Source organism: Bidens hawaiensis, unplaced genomic scaffold, assembly GCF_021521415.1.
Source record: "Bidens hawaiensis isolate Kalapana, Puna unplaced genomic scaffold, B.hawaiensis_p1.1 tig00059403_1, whole genome shotgun sequence".
In the NCBI taxonomy this organism is placed as follows: Eukaryota; Viridiplantae; Streptophyta; class Magnoliopsida; order Asterales; family Asteraceae; genus Bidens; species Bidens hawaiensis.
In genome coordinates this window covers 18,854-40,665 of record NW_027500718.1, presented here as the reverse complement: position 1 = coordinate 40,665, position 21,812 = coordinate 18,854, and the positions used below count along the sequence as shown (strand labels likewise).

Here is a 21,812-nt window from a genome sequence, read left to right as displayed (position 1 = left end):
TATATTATGTTCTTATATTTATCTACAATGAATGTTGGTTGCTAATAGGTCGTTGTTACACAACACGTTATCAGCACGACTCTGCTCGTTGTTCTTTGTTCTGCTGGTGTTTCATTCGCGTCACCCGACCGCCTTCACAAAAGCCAGGTACAAACCGAATTTTTTAATAATTAGTTGAAACCTGAAATGATGTATAGTTAAACACTTATGACATATCGATGTTTTGTTTGAGAAGGGTCCTTAACTTTCTAGTTGTATACTCATATATGACATTAGCCCAAATCGTACAAAATTCTTCTGTGTTAACAATTTCAGTTTATATAATTTCCAACCTTTAGACCAGATTAGTTAACTACTCAATTAATAATTGGTGAATTACTATGGAATATGGCAAAAATATCAGTTGTTTCAATATCAATATGGATTAAACTGGATACATAATATCATAACATCTTTTATTTAATTTGTTAAATTAAATTATAATTTTGGTAAATATAGTTTATGATACATAATGCTCTTGGTAATTTAATATTCGATGGCAACAATTTTTAACCTTGTACTTTGTAACCAATTAAGTAAGAACAAAGGTGATTATCATTTTCTTTTGTAGCCATCCTAAAGTTTCATACAGATATAATGTCATTGATTAGCCTGAAAATAATTAATAAATTACGTTCATGAGTTTAATCAACTAGTTTTTGAGAAGATGTAGTTTCATTGTATAATTGATTAATGCATCCTAAATGGAGTAGAATAGTGGTTCTTTTGTCTTGCCATGGTAAATCCTTTTACTCTAAATGTTTCTATGCATTATTATTATTATTTATTACTTATAAATTATTACTTGTAAATGCATATTTCTTCCACTACTTAATCTATCCTTGGTTCACCAATTGTTCAACTTAGTATACCCCTCGTTTATATTACATGGCCACTAACATATATATTCAAGTAAAATAAAATTTTCCCTGAGTAAAAGTTTTGTAAGATTTTGTGTTACTCTTACCCATATAAAATATTAATCTTGTAACATGTGAAGAAAATATACTATTCAATATAGTTGTTTTTATTTGGATGTCCAACTTTACTTATATTCTTAATTTTTATTATTATGATCAGAAAAACATGATCTTATATACTTCCTTGTTGTGTACACCTTTAAGCATCTTATTTTGAATAAGAATTATCAGATATCATGTTTTATATGGTCTATATTATAATATTGGTATATATGTTGTTTTATGTAAGAATTTGAAAAGAGAATACATAATTTATACATATTTGTTTATAAGTGATGAAAAAAAAATCTTATTTCATGATATTATATTGTAGCTTGTTTTATATGGCAACACATGTTACATCGTATAGACATATATTGTAGTATTTGATCTTATGGCATACTTTGTATATTGTATGCGATTATTTATTTTTATAGATTATATTGAAATGAAATATACTTGGAAAAGCACGAACATAAATGTGGAAATAAATGTGAAATGAATGTGTTCAATGTCATAAGATAATGGTTATAGTTTGTATGATCATTTCCTTAAAAGTAATATATCTATGAAATGGAAATTACATATAGAATTTGAGGAAATTGGTGAGAGTAACATACATATATACCAACTGATTTTTTCAATCTTACTCGGTGGGTTATCGTTTCTATACATTGTGATATGTGACTTGGTGAATTATATAATTTGATTTTATGTTATTCCTTGCATATTAAATATACTATCATTTATTTGTATAAAGTATTCACCCTCATGAATTATAAAAAATATGTATCGATTATAGAAAAAATCCACTAATATATTGAAATAATCTACTATTATAATAAATAAAAATATGGTTGTGTCACTTGGCATCTAATTAGACCATCTTGTGTCACTTGGCACCTTAAGATTAAAAGAAAACTATATTATTCTCATCCCACGTTGCTCAAGGAAAAAATCAATAAGAAAGCCTCCTATTATAAAATGTATATGTCATCAAACTTGTCATTAGCCTGTGCATGTATTATGCATGGTTGTTTAGTTTTTAAAAATTTAATTTTATCCAGATTGGTTTTTTCCGCTTCGAAGTAGGTTTCGGGTTCACGAATATAACGATTCCGACGAAACCAGGTATACCCTAACCGGTAGACGTTAGTTACGTCATATGTAATGTCGGGTACATGAGTTACCATGGTAATTATACGAGAATACATGGTTCATTGTATTGATTGTACGTGAATATATAATTCACCGTATTGAATATGCGATCAAACGATCGATAATTATTGAAACCCGAATGAATCGAGGGTTCAATTATAGACGAGATATATGATATTTAGTGATGTTACGAAGTATTAAAGCTTCGGGATAAGTGGATTAAAGCACAGAAAAAGGATTTCGATTTAATAGTACGTCGGTACGTTAAACGAAACCTTTAATACCAAACCGAGCAAGAGACGATCGATCAAGCCGAAAAAGATGCGTAATAACTAATAATATGACGTTTTAAGTTAATGAAAATCATGGTTTAAGTTTTTGAAGTTTTTAAATCGGTTTTATATAAATTTCATTTTTAAGCCGAAAAACGACCGTTTTAGCCTCGTTTTAAGCCGAGTTAGACATTTAACCGAAAAACGAACTGAACCAGATTATCCAAAACGTTATCCGGATTTCGAGAATCCAAATGAATGGCTAGAATTGGAGAAGTGGGTCCCACCCCACCTTCCAATAATGCCGATCGGAACACTAAGGCACCCCCATGGTCTCATTTCTTTTTTTTACAACAAACACTCCAAGATCATCAATTCTCCCAAGATCATGATCCAAAACCGAGAATTTTTAGCAAGAAAACAAGGTAAGGAATCGAGTTAATCACGTTTCCATCTTCGTTTCTTGAGTTTAATTGCAAGGAAATGAGGTTTCAAAGATGAAAACCGATTCTTGCATGATCAAGTGATGTATACGGGTTATACAAAGGATCTTGGTCCAAGAAATGAGTTAAACGAATCAAAAACGAATTTTTACGGTTAAATCTTTGTTTTTGGAATCATAACCGAAACCATGAAAGAAATGGCTTGATCGTGAGTGTAACTTGCTTGGTATTGTGGTATGTTGTTTGTAGGCTCTGTATTTAGTGGTAGATAAGGCGGAAAGACGAGTTTGTAGCTCGTAGTGGCGGAAAACGAAAGGTATATTCGGTTATGTTCGGTTTTGGGAAATTTGGACAGATTGTTGATGCTTTAGAGTTAGGTCATGAAATTTTACAGAGGTGTTAAACACATGAAAATATGAGTTCTGTGAATATTTGGTAATTTTTGGATAAAGGATGAATATTTGGTGAATTTAATGCTCGGTTTTGGCCAAAAATGGTGAAAAATAGTTAAATATCATGAAAAATTCTGGAAAATTGCAGATAAGCTTTTTATATCATGTATAAGTCACTCACAAAATTTGAGGTCAGTTGGAGAAGTCTAAGTAGGCTTTTCGGTTAAACGAGTTCTAGGGATTCTAGCTCGGTTTTAGTGAAAATGGCATGTAAAAGAAGATTTTGGTTCTGGAAAAATTACAGGGGACTATGTGGATGGCAGGGGACATCCAGGAAAAATTTGGGATTTTTCTAAGATCGTTTGGTATTTACGACATATTTAGTGTTTAAATGGTGTTTAAAAATAGATAAATAAATTTTAAATATAGAAATTAATTCTGGAAATATTTTTATAAAATTCCCCACTGTCAAGAAGTGATTTGTGCAAAATTTCAAGATCCGAGATTAAACGGATACTTATTTGTGCTAATTATCAAACTTTTAAAGTTAAAACGCGTAAACCGGTGAAGTTCGCTTAAGCGAGCTGACTGGTGTAAAAAAACCCTAAAAATGAACTACTTTCATATAATTGAGTTAAACAAGTAAAAATGAATCATCCGAAAATAATTCGGATGATTTGAGTAATTTTAACCTATTTTAACAGTTTCCGGTACACCAAAGACGGAAACGGGTCCCGCGGCCAATCGGGACGTCTAAACCGAGCTATGATTTCACATCTTTAATTAAATTATCAGTCAACCACTATTTTCGGGTCGTGTGTGAACAAACTCATTTTTGAAACATAAAAACGGATAACCGTGCTAGGCACGCAAAACGAGAAAAACGACTAATAGTAGTTGTGACCATGGAACTCTAAACGACATCACAATCTGAGTCCGGAAAAGTGTTTCTGGGTTAACCTTGCCCCCAGAACGGGTACAGTGCTGGGTTAACAGTGTCCCCAGATGTACCGGTTAACCTGGTTAAAGTTATATTAATAATGAGTGTATAGTAACGATCGTAGGGTTCATATTACAGATTGGACGTGTTAACTGATAATGATTGTTGTTACCTGCTTGCATGTGCTAAGGTGAATTTCACGAGCCCCTTTTTACTGAATTGTTTTAAATATTTTCCCGGGGCGGGAAGCATGTTCCTATTGAAATGTTTAAATACATACTGAACGCATGGATTTGCGTGTATTTATAAATATTTGATTGTACGGGAATCGTACGGAATGGGTACAGGACTGGGTTAACAGTGTCCCCAGATGTCTTTGGAAGTGTTTCCGGGTTAACATTGCCCCCGGAGTGAGTACAGTACTGGGTTAACAGTGTCCCCAGGGGTCCCTAGAAGTGTTTCCGGGTTAACATTGTCCCCGGAGTGAGTACAGTACTGGGTTAACAGTGTCCCCAGATAGTATTATATTATGATATGGATTTATCATGGTTTACTCAAATTGTGAAACTCACAAACTATTCGTAGTTGACCCGTTTTCTCACATGCTTTTCAGGTACAATTAAGATGAAGTGATTGCTTACGTGCTAAGTGCTTGATGTGTGTAAGATTTGCGTGCAGAATGTTAGGATACATTATAACAAATAGAATTGTGTATCGTATTGTATGATGCGTGTATCACCTAGACGGTAATGAAATACAAGATAATGTAATTTGAAGTGTATTAATGCATTCAGTTTTCTTTATAAACAATGTGGTTGATATCAGAGGTGTCTGTCGCATCCCGTTTACGTTTCCGCTGCGGTTGCGAGGTGTTACAGAACTTGGTATCAGAGCCATTGGTTATAAAAGAATTAGGATGTCTTTAAAAGATACCTAAAATATAACCAGTAGCTCAAGTATAATAGGATCTGAATATCAACTAATAACATATAGTGACGAGAGCTGGATGAACTTGGATGGACAAGTGAGTTATTATGGTCCGGAACATAATAACAGACTTGTCCGCACGAGGGAATTCAGGGGAAGTCACGGGGTACGTTAATAGGTAAAAATGGCAACATATGTGTAAAGTATATAATATTATTTATACGTGCTAATGTGTATATATATATATGTACATATCTTGTGGGTACATGTATTGAGAAATGGGACCCGGATAAGGAACCGGGGAAGGAAATAATAAAAAGTACCGAGGATGCTGAAATTTCTAGAGCATCGGTTGATGATAAGTCTGACTTATTGGGCCATAGTTATGATAGTACCAAGTTAGATCTCCCGTTTGACATTAACCAGAAATATCTACTAACCATCCCTCCCAACTGAAATTGATAAATCCCCTACCCTACCAATACCGGTACCGTATATTCTAATAACCCCAGATGTTCACCTGAACCGTCGACCCTCGCGTACGGACGGACCTGTACCTGAACCCATCCTTGTTCCATTAAAATAAAATTAAAATAATAATAATAAAATGGATAATAAATGAGCTGATAAAAATAATATATAGAAATATATATATATGTATTGCTCACTCTCCAACATATGAGACATACCACCTCCAGATCAAGAATTACTGATTTTAGCAAACCTAGAACGCCTGAGGACATTGGCTGAGCAAGTGATAGAGTTTCCCATAATAGTAATTAATAATATTTGAAGGCAACCCATGTAGCGCGATTACCTTGAACCTTGCAACTCCCTATGTTAACTTTACATCCGTTAGATGCCTATACCCATGTATACTCAAATAGAATGATTACCCATACACAAAGAAGTGTTGGAATCATTATAGCATAGTTGGTTGTTCGTTCGTAGGTGGTATACTGTGTATGCCGGATATACGAATAAACACGGATATTATAACTCCGTGGTATGTAATCGTTTGGTGCTCACGGTGAGCATGTATCGGTTATGTTGACATGCAGAAGGATATTGAAATCATTAATATTAAACATTGATTTTTGTTGAGAAAGATCTATATGTCAGATGGTGACAAGGGTTATGAACCGCATTTAGACGTTAACCGACGTCAGGTTAAGTCCATATGTTATTATATTTGTGGGACATATATACTAGATGCCGGTATGTGTAATACATATGATAATATTTGGTGTGTATGTGTATCTGTTGTTATGATTGGGCTGGTAACGAGTTATATGGTGAGATTAGTATTGATTACTGCGTACGGGATGAGTACGGCAGATTGACATAAAAAGAGTAACTCCAATGATGGAGATTGATATGATTCAGTTGATTGCTCAAGGATAGCAGATGATGATACCGAATGTTGTATCACAGATCACTGCTAGTGTTGATGCAAATGTGATCGCAGAATTATAGATCGAGCAATCACGTGAATATGAATATTTCAATTCTTAGTGGTATTACTAAGAGTGATAATGTCCCACCGAATACTATTATGACTACAAGTATTAGTTATAAACTAAACATGAATAGTAGTCGTAATGAATTAGATCCGGTATGAAGGATATGTTTGTTGGTTGTGTTAAGGAAATTATTAATAGTTTACCGATGGTAAAGGGAGGAATAGATTAGCGAGTGGATAGAAAAGATCGAAATGGTTAAGGATATTGGTAAGAGTCTAGAACATTGTGTAGTGAAATATGCTACAGATATGTTGGTAGATTATGTTGTATCGTGATGGAACACGATGGTACAAAATTATAGTTAGAAAATTATTGCTCAGATGATATGGTCAGGATTTAAAATTCTTGTGCTGGAGCACTTTTATTCGAGTAATTTAACTCAGAGATTGGAAACTGAGCTATGAAAGATAGAAATGTTGTGTGCTGATCACTTAGAACACGCTAATCGTTTGAAGGAATTGTCATGTCTGGTAACATGACTAATTACTCCTGAAATTAAGCGAAGTGAGCGCTATATTGGGAGCTAACTCCATCGATAAGGAGTATAGTCAACCCTGTAAAATATACAACCTTTGGAAGGGTTGTGTCACAAGCCAGCATTGATATATTTGATTCTATGGGAAGCGGAATGGAAGGACGTTAGGTGAAACGTCGAGTGATAAAGAAGAGAAATGATAAAGGTATAGTGCAAGATAGGCTTTGAATAAGTAGGTATGTCCTACAACCCAGAATTATACTAAGACTAGTTCTGGTGTGAAAACATGAACCACATGAAGGGTCCTTCCCTAACTGTGGAAAATATGGTTATCGGCAGGAAGAAGAATGTCGAGTGATAGTAGGCCACGGGTGTGGTAAAGATGGACGTAATGCCCCATTTGTAGAACCAATTGAAGCCATGTGAACCGGCAACCCCAACCCATTCATGTACAACCACTCCGAACCCAACAACTTCAATAACAATCCATCCGAAGAAATCAAATTATGCCAAACAGTTGTACTTGCTATGAATGTGGCAGTACATAACGTTTCAAGAGAGATTGCCCAAAGTTGAACCAAGGTGTCGTGGAAGATGAACCTCATGACAAGCATCAACCTCTGATCAAGCAAGGAGCCGTGCTTTTGTGAGTAATTCAAATAAAGCACGTCATGATCCAACAGTGGTATTAAGTACGTTGTAGTTTTAAATCAATAGGCTTTAGTGATATTTTTACGGTCGTCGATAGAAGTTAGTTCCTGCTAACCTCCTACCCTTTGGAAAGATACCGATTAGTGAAACTATAGAACCCTATACTGTAGAATCGCTAACGGTAAATCCCTAATGGTTAACTAAATTGTACGGAATTGTCCTATTATTCTGAACGATTAACCTTTCCTTATTGACCTACGACCAGTAAAGCAAAGAAGTTTTGACGTAATAGTTAGCATGGATTGGCTAACTCAACATGAAGCAGAAATCAAATATGAAAAAGAGATGATTAGAAGCTCTCTTTCGGTCGATCAAGCGATTAGATACAGAGAAAAGTGTACGGTATTATGTTACCACTCCAATCTCATCTTGAGATGTTATAATAATTACGATAAGAAGACGTGGTGTATTAAACAAACGCGATTGCCAAAGTATTTAAAAGAAAACATATAGAAGATGTTTCGGTGATACTTAGATATCCAGAAGTTTTCCCAGAAGAACTTCCTGGATTACCGCCAACCCGACAGGTCGAATTCAGAATCGATTTAATACCTCAAGCTAGCCCTGTTGCTAAAGCATCCTACCGACTTGCACCGTCCGAGATGCAAGAATTATTCAATCAGTTACAAGAATTGTTGGATAAGATTTTATACGGCCTAGTTAGTCGCCATGGGATGCACCAGTTTTAACTGGGAAATGAAGGACGGAAGTGTTAGGATATGTGTTGATCAGGGAGAATTGAATAAAGTGACGATCAAGAATAGGTATTCACTTCTTCAAAGTAAATGATCTGTTTAACCAACTGCAAAGGGCGATTTATCTTTAGAAAATTGATCTTATATATAGTTATCACCAAATGAAAAATCCAAGAGGAGGACGTTGCAGCAACAGCGTTTCGGACTCGCTACGGCCATTATGAATTCTTATTCATGCCGTTCAGGTTAACAAATGCGCAGGCAGTATTCATGGAACTCATGAATCGAGTCTGTAAACCTTACTTTGACAAATTTGTCATAACATTCATTGATGATATTTTGATATATTCGCAACGTAAAGAAGAGCACGAACGACGATTAAGGAAAATTGTGGAAGTGTTAAAGCAAGAAGAGCTATACGCGAAGTTTTCAAAATGTGATTTTGAATAAAGAAGGCATAATCCCTTGGTCATGTTGTAAAGCAACAAAGATTTCACAAAAAAAAAAAATCCAAATAAGATAGAAACCATTAAAATTGTGCCAAGCGCCGATTTTAAGTCTCCCCGATGGAGACGATGGTTTTGTCGCATATTGTGACGCATCGCGTAAAGGGTTAGGATGCGTGTTGACGCAGTATATTAAGGTTATAGCCTATGCTTCCCGACAGTTAAAAGTACACGAGTAAAATTACACTACTCACGACTTAGAACTGGGAGCGGTTATCCACGCACTTAAAATGTGGAGACATTGTCTCTACGATACGAAGTGCACCATCTTCACCGATCATAAAAGTTTGCAGCACATATTTGATCAGAAGGAACTGAATATGAGGCAACGAAGATGGGTCGAGTTGTTAAGCGATTATGACTGTGACATCCGTTATCACCCTGGCAAGGCTAGCGTCGTAGCCGATGCCTTGAGTAAGAAAGATCGGGTTAAGCCATTGCGAGTGCGAGTGCTGGGGATGATAGTCCAGTCGAACCTTCGAACCTGATTCGAGTCGCTCAACGTGAGGCGTTGAAAGAGGAACAATTGGAAAAGAAGGAACCTTACGGCAATGAGAAGAATTTCGAACAGCGCGTGGACGAAATTCTCTACTTCAAAAATCGGGTTTGGATCCCGACCCTCCATGACCTTCGTGAATTAATCATTGACGAAGCGCATAGATCGAAATAATCCATACATCCGGGATCGGATTTGACTATTGATGATACGGATATCTGAAAGGATTTTTATTAATGGTCGAGTTTGGAGAAAGATATGGTTACGTGTGTTGGTGAATATTGAGTTATGCAAGAGATAAGGCTGCACACCGAAAACCCTGGGGAACGCCACAACGACAGAAAAATTCGCCAATGATAGTGGGAATAAATTACAATGGATTTCGGGACGCAAATTCCCATGATATATCAAAGGCATGAGGTAAATTAGGTAATCGCGGATCGATTAACCAGTCCTCGCATTTCATCCCAATCTATGACGATTACCACAATGAATTCTCGCCCAAATTCGTGATGTTGAAATGGTAACTCGTCGTGGAGTACCATTTTCAATTATCTCAGATCGAAATAGTCATCTTACTTCCATTATTGGAAGGAGGGGAAGGAAGCATCGAGAGCTTGAAGCTTTCTATGGGTGAAGTAGTTATCACCAATTTGTTAAATTGAAAATGGGCGTCGATCGAGCCATAAGATTTGAATTGATTCGAGAAACAACCAATCGAATTTATAATGTTAAGAGAAGTTGAAAGTAGCGCGAGGTTGGCAAAGGATTTATGCCAACGTTCAAAGGAAACCATTGTCACTGAATAGAGGTGACATGGCATTTTAAGGCATCACCTTAGAGAGAGGTGATATGAGGTTTGGCAAAACCGAAAATAGCTTCTTAATATATTGGACCCCATGAGAACTATCTCCATGGTTGGTCATTTAGTTTATCGATTAAAGTACTCCAGGGGCTAAGTACTATACATGATATTGCCATGTATACGGATTGAAAAGTGCCTAAGCGATGAGGCAACGAAAGTACTAGTAATAGAGGTACTCATAGAAGACATGTTTGATATCATAACTAATTCCGTAGAGATAGTAGACGGGAAAACTAAACAGTTTGGACATACCAAGCTTTATTAATTAAGATTAAGTGGAATTCACAGCGAGGACCAGATTATACTTGGTAACGCGAGGGTGAATTCTGAAGGAAAAACCCCCCACCTTTCTCTCGAAAGGAGATAGTGGGCGTGTAAAATTTCGAGGACGAAATTTCTTAACGGGGGGAGAATGTAACGATTCCGACGAAACCAGGTATACCCTAACCGGTAGACGTTAGTTACGTCATATGTAATGTCGGGTACATGAGTTACCATGGTAATTATACGAGAATACATGGTTCATTGTATTGATTGTACGTGAATATATAATTCACCGTATTGAATATGCGATCAAACGATCGATAATTATTGAAACCCGAATGAATCGAGGGTTCAATTATAGACGAGATATATGATATTTAGTGATGTTACGAAGTATTAAAGCTTCGGGATAAGTGGATTAAAGCACAGAAAAAGGATTTCGATTTAATAGTACGTCGGTACGTTAAACGAAACCTTTAATACCAAACCGAGCAAGAGACGATCGATCAAGCCGAAAAAGATGCGTAATAACTAATAATATGACGTTTTAAGTTAATGAAAATCATGGTTTAAGTTTTTGAAGTTTTTAAATCGGTTTTATATAAATTTCATTTTTAAGCCGAAAAACGACCGTTTTAGCCTCGTTTTAAGCCGAGTTAGACATTTAACCGAAAAACGAACTGAACCAGATTATCCAAAACGTTATCCGGATTTCGAGAATCCAAATGAATGGCTAGAATTGGAGAAGTGGGTCCCACCCCACCTTCCAATAATGCCGATCGGAACACTAAGGCACCCCCATGGTCTCATTTCTTTTTTTTACAACAAACACTCCAAGATCATCAATTCTCCCAAGATCATGATCCAAAACCGAGAATTTTTAGCAAGAAAACAAGGTAAGGAATCGAGTTAATCACGTTTCCATCTTCGTTTCTTGAGTTTAATTGCAAGGAAATGAGGTTTCAAAGATGAAAACCGATTCTTGCATGATCAAGTGATGTATACGGGTTATACAAAGGATCTTGGTCCAAGAAATGAGTTAAACGAATCAAAAACGAATTTTTACGGTTAAATCTTTGTTTTTGGAATCATAACCGAAACCATGAAAGAAATGGCTTGATCGTGAGTGTAACTTGCTTGGTATTGTGGTATGTTGTTTGTAGGCTCTGTATTTAGTGGTAGATAAGGCGGAAAGACGAGTTTGTAGCTCGTAGTGGCGGAAAACGAAAGGTATATTCGGTTATGTTCGGTTTTGGGAAATTTGGACAGATTGTTGATGCTTTAGAGTTAGGTCATGAAATTTTACAGAGGTGTTAAACACATGAAAATATGAGTTCTGTGAATATTTGGTAATTTTTGGATAAAGGATGAATATTTGGTGAATTTAATGCTCGGTTTTGGCCAAAAATGGTGAAAAATAGTTAAATATCATGAAAAATTCTGGAAAATTGCAGATAAGCTTTTTATATCATTTATAAGTCACTCACAAAATTTGAGGTCAGTTGGAGAAGTCTAAGTAGGCTTTTCGGTTAAACGAGTTCTAGGGATTCTAGCTCGGTTTTAGTGAAAATGGCATGTAAAAGAAGATTTTGGTTCTGGAAAAATTACAGGGGACTATGTGGATGGCAGGGGACATCCAGGAAAAATTTGGGATTTTTCTAAGATCGTTTGGTATTTACGACATATTTAGTGTTTAAATGGTGTTTAAAAATAGATAAATAAATTTTAAATATAGAAATTAATTCTGGAAATATTTTTATAAAATTCCCCACTGTCAAGAAGTGTTTTGTGCAAAATTTCAAGATCCGAGATTAAACGGATACTTATTTGTGCTAATTATCAAACTTTTAAAGTTAAAACGCGTAAACCGGTGAAGTTCGCTTAAGCGAGCTGACTGGTGTATAAAAACCCTAAAAATGAACTACTTTCATATAATTGAGTTAAACAAGTAAAAATGAATCATCCGAAAATAATTCGGATGATTTGAGTAATTTTAACCTATTTTAACAGTTTCCGGTACACCAAAGACGGAAACGGGTCCCGCGGCCAATCGGGACGTCTAAACCGAGCTATGATTTCACATCTTTAATTAAATTATCAGTCAACCACTATTTTCGGATCGTGTGTGACCAAACTCATTTTTGAAACATAAAAACGGATAACCGTGCTAGGCACGCAAAACGAGAAAAACGACTAATAGTAGTTGTGACCATGGAACTCTAAACGACATCACAATCTGAGTCCGGAAAAGTGTTTCTGGGTTAACCTTGCCCCCAGAACGGGTACAGTGCTGGGTTAACAGTGTCCCCAGATGTACCGGTTAACCTGGTTAAAGTTATATTAATAATGAGTGTATAGTAACGATCGTAGGGTTCATATTACAGATTGGACGTGTTAACTGATAATGATTGTTGTTACCTGCTTGCATGTGCTAAGGTGAGTTTCACGAGCCCCTTTTTACTGAATTGTTTTAAATATTTTCCCGGGGCGGGAAGCATGTTCCTATTGAAATGTTTAAATACATACTGAACGCATGGATTTGCGTGTATTTATAAATATTTGATTGTACGGGAATCGTACGGAATGGGTACAGGACTGGGTTAACAGTGTCCCCAGATGTCTTTGGAAGTGTTTCCGGGTTAACATTGCCCCCGGAGTGAGTACAGTACTGGGTTAACAGTGTCCCCAGGGGTCCCTAGAAGTGTTTCCGGGTTAACATTGTCCCCGGAGTGAGTACAGTACTGGGTTAACAGTGTCCCCAGATAGTATTATATTATGATATGGATTTATCATGGTTTACTCAAATTGTGAAACTCACCAACTATTCGTAGTTGACCCGTTTTCTCACATGCTTTTCAGGTACAATTAAGATGAAGTGATTGCTTACGTGCTAAGTGCTTGATGTGTGTAAGATTTGCGTGCAGGATGTTAGGATACATTATAACAAATAGAATTGTGTATCGTATTGTATGATGCGTGTATCACCTAGACGGTAATGAAATACAAGATAATGTAATTTGAAGTATATTAATGCAGTCAGTTTTCTTTATAAACAATGTGGTTGATATCAGAGGTGTCTGTCGCATCCCGTTTACGTTTCCGCTGCGGTTGCGGGGTGTTACAACGAATAACTAGTCATTTTTTTATTTTTCGTTTTTTTGCCCTGTTGGTCCGGTAATACTTGTTTCAGTTTCAAAATTACCGCTTTTATCTTAAATATGTTGAATTTTGTTTGTGTAAAAATCTTTGATGCGTTATTTATTTATAAATGAAATAATTAGAAAAAGTGATTGCATGTCAACTTGACTCATCAATGTCGAAACATATTAAAAAACGTGTGTTTTAATCTAGATATAGTATACAAACGTTGATAATATAAAATCCCTCTGATTTTTTTTCCTCATTGAGTAAAACCTCTTTGAAAATTATGACTTTTTTTAACACACTTTGGCGTCGGGTTCTCCAAAATTTAATTTTTAATGTAATTTCCATAGAATATTTGTCTAAACATTCATTTAAAAAGGCATAAGTATCTAATACAAAAAAATAATAAAAAAAATAAAAAATTCTCTAATAATTTGATTAAATCTAACTCGAATAATTCCATTCAAACTTAAACGGGTCAAAATTAGCACTATAGAGAATAAATTATTTTAAGTTGTCAACCGAGTATATGTATTACACATCTTTATTTTTTTTTTAATAAGCTCTAAACTATAAGCTAATGTAATGTGTATTTGTATTTTGTTATTTTTTATTTAAACTTGGATGTATTTGAATAGTATTTATTGATTTTGTGCAACTTTAGAATCAATATATTTTTTATGTGGATGTTATATTCATTTCAATAAGCATATTAGTTTCGTTGCAAAACAACTAAATGATTTTAGAATTATTATCCGGCCGCACACTTGATATATAATATTTAACTTCTTATTTGACTCATTCTAATTCTTGCTGCCATCACAATCTAACTTAAGGTTACTTTAATATAAATTGTGTTAAGTCCTAACGAGGCAAAACTGTAAAACTAAACATGAGCCAAACTGTTATTCATTTTCGGTTTCGTTTTAAAATTTTGACATTTCAATTTTAGTTATAAATAATATAAAACCATTACTAACGGCTAGGCTCATGGTTTAACCTAAAAACAAGACCGTGAACGACCCTAGGCTTTGCCTTAATTTAGTAGGTATTAAAATCTATATTTGTAACTTTTGCATATCTCTTTTAAGATCCAAATCTCTTGTAGGATCTGTAAATGCATCAATGACTTTATTTAGTCTGACGCGAAACGAGTTAAACTTGGTCAGGTTGTTCTCTCGAGTATTTAGTATCTCCATAAAAGATAAATGCAAAATGTGCTTGCAAAAAAATATATTTAATAATAATATATTTATTAATAATATTAACTATGAAGTACTATTTGTTTGATACGTTTTATATAATATTTTTTTCATATTTTTTTATTATACTCATTAAAGATACATTTGGCTTACCTCGAATCAATCGGTAACGTAAGTCGGTCGAAAAGGTAGAATGAATCATATATGTTGATTTAGGTTGCATTATATGTTCTACTTTTTTCTTAATTTTGGTTGCTTAATTTGCTATTTTTATAATATGCTCCAAACGTGAAGAATTTAAAATCAAAGATTGTAGCCATTCTTCGAGAACTAAAATAATGTAAGAAAATGAAATCAATAGATACAAAATGGATATTTGCACGTATTTTGTACAATTTAATATCATATATCCGTTGCTAAGAACACAACGATAAAAATGATGACATGAAATATATGTAGAGATATATACGGTAAAGTTACATATAAAAACTATAAATGTTGTATACAAAGAAATATTTAGAGATTTAGAAATTTCGATATAAAACAATATATATAAAAAAGTTAAAATAAAATTAAAAAATTTCATAAGAATGATAAGAAGAACATAATATTTGAGATTAGAAAACTATGTGAGCTTATCTAAAAAACTACTGTGAACTACATATTTATATAAACAATTTAACACATTATTTGTGTTTTATATTGTGTTGTCATTGAATAAATTTATTTATTCTAACCCGTGTTGCACACGAGCTTCTAACCTAGTTTATTATAAATAAATGACACCCCATGTGTTACTTTCTAAAGCTCATTATAAACTTGCAAAAAGTTGGAAGATTTGAAAAGATAAACGAGCATGAATTGATCACAATTACTTCTCAATTGATATTATGTGATGAGAAAATAATTTATGAGCAAAGATTGAATTTCCATTTGTCACACCTTACTTATGCTCCTAAAGAAGCAATATATTAATAGGTTTGAAAATTACAATGAAAGTTGTGTGGTCCTAATCCATTCTTGAAGTGAATGTGATGACATAAATGGTCGTTATAAAATTCATGATCATGGTTACTAAGGAAATTGTAATGACTCCCGCGTTATTAATGAGATCAACAATGTTGATGTTAAAAGTGACAACAAGAAGTGGCAAGGGAATGATTATATGAGAATGCAATACGTAAAACATGTTTTAAACATGAATGTTTGAAATGATAATACATTATTATCTCATGTTTTATGTCGTGTATTAAACAAACAAAAGTGAAACTAAAACATGTATGATCATAAATCGGAAATTTATGGATCATGTTGTTAAATATATTGGTTTGACCGCTTAGACCGTTCCGAGTCATTGATGATGTGAAAATACTGAAGAACCAGAAAATTCTTCATGGTAATTAAACATACAACGTGTGCTCTTAAGGGGAAGTTAAAATTATTAACCAACTAAGTTGGGTGTAAATTTCTATTATACTATGAAAATGACAAAAGGATATGTATATCCTAACATGATACCATTTAGTGTTTTTAAAATCGATGCATCGTCTAAATGGTTATCAAATTCGCAACCTGAAGTTTGCGTGACTTGTGACTTAGCTGATAGCGAGCACATTATTCTAGACTATTTTGATAAATGTGGTGATCTTGACTCCCATTTTAGTAATGATTATTGGAATACGTGTTAAACTACATGTGACGAATTTTTTTATAAAAAAAAGTTGCTTTTGTCGATGACGATGATCAAACATCTATGATTGATTGCATAACCAATAATCATGAGAGCAAGAGTTTATATTTGTATGTTGCAGCACTAGGTTAAAAACCCGTATGTTACACGGGCTGAAAAATTAAAATACTAAAATTCATATCTCAAATACAAACGTATCACTTTTTTTTACTTCTTAATCCGATGTTCCAATTGGTCCTCTTCTAATTGTCCAGTTCTCCTTTTTGTTTTCTTCAAAATAATCTCCTATACATAATAGACTCTAGTTTTTCATCAACTATGAAAGTTGATTATTATAATAAAAATATAAAATATATTTAAGAAACTTATGTATGTATGTTCCGGGGATGGTTCAAGAGAGAAGTCATTTAACTGCAAGAAGTGTTAGAAATTAATTACAACCATTGATTAAGTTTGATCTATGGCCTATATTCAAAATGGCAATTTTGTAATATTGATATTCCTCTTTTTAATGTTTTTAATTACAAAGGGTATAATGGTATTTCATTAGTTACTAGCTTAAAATGAAACGAACTTTAATTTGTGGTCAAAAGTTCACTCAAATTCAAAGTTTCCAAATAAAAAACAATTATTAGAATTGGAAATATACTACCTTTCAATTTTTCAATTATACGTAATTTGGTTTTTGTGTTAGTAGGAGAAAAGTAACTATTAGAGAATAGAAAAAAAGTATGGTTAACTGTATATTATTTTTATATTCGTACATTTCCTTTGATTTTGTTTCTTATTAGTTATTGTATGTATATTTGTGATTTCAAATGTAGGACTTATTTTGACATTGTGTATGAATAATTTTTATCAAATAATTTAGTGTAGGTATATGTGTTGTTGTGTAGGATTTTATTTATAAAAAACGAGATTGGATATTTAAACCTACACAATTTGAAAAAAAAAACATACACATTTAATAACATGCACATTTAATACTTATATGTAAGGTTATTATTATGTATGTAGGCTACATGTTGTTCAGGAAAAAAAAATACATGTGTAGGCTATATACATGTGTGTTTGTTTATGTTAACACAGTTTATGTAGGATCCATATTTGTGTGGGAATGAAAGACAATTTTTGTTTGTGTACCTTTGATTTTGTTTCTTATTAGTTATTGTATGTATATTTGTGATTTCAAATGTAGGACTTATTTTGACATTGTGTATGAATAATTTTTATCAGATAATTTAGTGTAGGTATATGATGTTGTTATGTCGGATTTTAATTATAAAGAATGAGATTAGATATTTAAACCTACACAGTTTGAAAAAAAACATACACATTTAATAACATGCACATTTAATACTTATATGTAGGGTTATTATTATGTATGTAGGCTACATGTCATTCTGGAAAAAAAAAATATATGTGTAGGCTATATACATGTGTGTTTGTTTATGATAACACAATTTATGTAGGATCCATAAATTTTTGTGTGGGAATGAAAGACAATTTTTGTTTGTGTAGTATACGTAATTGGTGCATACCAATGAAAGACAGTATTTTGTTTTGTGATATACAGAGTTTGTGTAAGATACATGCATACATATAGGTTGTTTGTAACACAACTTGTTGTGTATGATCTATAAATGGTTGTGTAGGTATAAAAAGTTATTTAAATGCTTGCGGGTTTCTTTTTGAACGACGAACAAGAATTTATATCTTTCGTAAATGAAAGATATAGAAGAATATGATTAAGAAATACAAAAAAAAACTAATCAAGTGGTTACGATCAAGAAATACAAAAAATTAATAAAAAATAATGATTTGTTCATTCAATAACGAATTTGCTTCTCGATCTTAGATTGCTATGGTGATGTTTGAAAAAACTTGAAATGGTGAAGGAGACTCGGTTAATAATAACCAATATTGATTTGATGAATAATAAAAAAATTGAAATTGTTTACGCCTTATGGATAAAAACAATAATTAGAAAAGTAAAAAAAAAGAAATAACAAGATCTGAAATTTGAATTTCATAATTGTTGTAATGTTTTTTTTGTTTAAATAAAAACTAAATATATAAAAGATTTAGTTAAAACTTCCAAACAAATTAATACTTACCAAAATAACATAATTCAACGTTTACCATCATACCCCTATATTTAATTAAAAAGAAAAAAGAATAGAAAATTTCTGATTGGCTGGATTGACTTCTCACACTTCTTGCAATAATTTGATTTCTCTCATGAACTTAAACCTGTATGTTCCTACTCAAATATAAAATAACAATGTAAGTTAAAAAAAGTTATATTTGTACTTTGAGTGGCATTTCATTTGTTTAAATAAACCTAACGACAATTTACCAATTCGCTATAACACCTCATATTGATTCTACTTTTTACCACAATTCACATGCATAATAAATTAATTAATTATCTTTATAAATACATTAGTTGTTCAATCAAACATACTCAACTTATTGACGCATGAACTATGAAACAGATGATGCGAAAAAAAAGTATCAAGATGGTTAGAGATGGTCAACTTAGTTGTCTAAGCCATAGTTGAAGCCATAGTTGAATTAATCCAAGGCAATACTGAAATGAGTCAATGCTCCAATACAACAGAGACAGTAGAATTCAGCTTTTCTCTGCAAATATACATCAAACAAATCATAACAAACTAGTAAAAGAGCCCGCGCGTTGCGGCGGGGATATAACTGGAATCGCTCGCTAGTGGTTCGGTTCATTATGGTATCACATTTGCTAGTTGGTATAGTTTACGATAGAAAAAGTAAGAAATTTATATACCAACATTTGTAGTGACTCATTTCTATTACTTTGACAATTGATATTTTTCATGTATAGGAACCCTAATTAAATGTTTTTTTATAAAATATATTAAAAGTTTAATGTAAAAAAAAAAAGCACACCACAATGTGCATGGTATTTTAACCTAACCCGTCTTCTAGTCTCATCTTGTCAATTCATCTATACAACACAATCGGACCAATACAAATTCTAGAGATGTTAGCAATCAAACACACTCAAAATGGTTCTTGAAGATCAACCCTTAACCAATGACCAAGAATATTGGCGTTTCCCCTTTCAATAACAAAACCTGAGCGGTGTCATCAATATTTGAACAAAAGCCTAACATTAAAAACAAAATTCATGATTTATAAAGCACCATTGATCAAAAAACCGCGAGGGGGGGGGGGGGTTACATGGATCATAAAACTCCCTAATATGGATAAGCTGTCAAACTTTGTAACAACTATTAAAAAACGATGAAAACTCTCACCATTTTTTATATAGATGCATTGAGCATGGTATTGTTATCATGGATTCGTCTATTAGCAAAATCACTGTCAATTTAAACAAAAAACTATGAAAGTTTGATTACCACCAACAAAAATACCAACATAAACGAAATATTAAATATCAAAATGATCCAGTAAACACCAATTTGTCATCGAAAACCAATAGTCAAGCCCAAATTCAAACGGATTTTTCGAGTAGCTTTTAACAACTGTTTGCGCGCATTGATTCGGCTTCCAGGTCTGATGTGTCCAAACTCAACGTCCAAAGCATATTGATGTCCTTATTTTTAACATTTGCAAATATCCAAAATAGTTATAAAAGATAGCCATATAAGACATGAATTGAATTTCACAATACAAACATCTAAAATTACTGCATAAAATGTGGATAAATTACTGGCTTGAGATGATAATCCTTAACACTTAACCTCCTTCAACCCCACACCAAAATACAAAAATGTCGGGTCGGTAGCACCTTCTTTGTAGTAAGCAAACACTACTGTAGAATCATCATGCATGCTCTCCCCAACGAAACTGCAAAAACATGTCATAATCAGTTAATCACACACGTAAATACATGATCTTTGTTTTCTCAAAAAAAAAATAAAAAAATAGATAGCCCGAGACTTACAACTGAAGGTCACTGAGCTTTGAGAGAAGCAACTTCGTTGCAGCCTCAATGTTTTTCTTAAAGAAAGCTTGCTTCTCTTCATCAAGCTTGGGGGTAATAAGTTTGATGTACTTCTTGATATATGCAACAAACTGCTTCTTGTCAAAAGGGGGTTGTTCCTACATGTGCATCATAGTTTTATAAATATGTATATAAACATTTAAAACCTTAATAACATATCATAATATCATAATCAGATTAAACTATTTACCTGGAGTCTAAAGGTATCGACAATGTCGACCACCTTCACTGCTTGATCATCAACACCTTCATCTTCATCAGCTCCTTCTACATAAGGGTTTGCGCCAATGTCAACAGCCACTGCTCCTTGTACCACCCACTGCACAAATGATATTAAACACACGCGTAATTAGCATCTCGTTCACTGACAACTTTCAACATCAAAATTTTCAAAATAAAGACAAGTGCAAGATTATACCTTTCCTTCAACTCGATTTCTGGCCAAATATCAAAACATCCTTTGATTCCAAAGTAAACTTTTCTGCTTCATCATCAGCTCGGGTTTCACCATATTTGAACTTTGCAGAGTCATCTATCGAAAATGATACAACGGGTAATCATTTCTTTATACTCTTTTCACTTTCATCTTTGTCCTGAATACATATCAACACAAATGTTATTTCACAATCTTATGATTTCACTTTCATCACCTTCAAATTAATGTCCACATTTCCATTTTGAATATGTCACAAAATAAACTGTTCATTAAGATTAGTTATAATTCAAAGTAATCTTCATCTTAAATTGCTTAAAGGGTAAAACTGGTATCCTACCAATGAAAATGAGCAACAATTATACATATAAAACTGTTCTTTTATTTAATTTTTTTTGTGAATTTTACGCGTGTTTGAAACTGTAAACAAACCGAACATTCAGCGAACCTTTCGGTGGGAAGTTCGTTTAATGTGTGTTCGCTAAATAAACAAACAACCATAAAGAAGGAATTATGTTCAGCTAATTAAATAAGCGAACACGAACAGAGGCCCCATCTGTGTATGTCTGTTGCTGGGCGTTCGGTAATGTGTTCGTTAACATCAGTTAAAGTTCGTTTACGTCTTTATATTTGAGTTCGGTTATATTGGTTTGGTTAAATCTCAGTAAT

At 33.4% G+C, this 21,812-nt stretch overlaps 1 protein-coding gene across 1 annotated transcript; it reads right to left on the bottom strand.

Annotated features, from left to right (window-relative positions):
- Nucleotides 1-20,395: 20,395 nt before the first annotated feature.
- On the bottom strand, nucleotides 20,396-21,038 carry LOC143602703 (translationally-controlled tumor protein homolog; the record flags this gene model as incomplete). Its single annotated transcript, XM_077079732.1, has 3 exons — nucleotides 20,396-20,553; nucleotides 20,651-20,808; nucleotides 20,901-21,038. Coding segments are annotated over 3 exons (414 nt in total), but the record flags the coding sequence as incomplete, so codon positions are not given.
- Nucleotides 21,039-21,812: the final 774 nt, after the last annotated feature.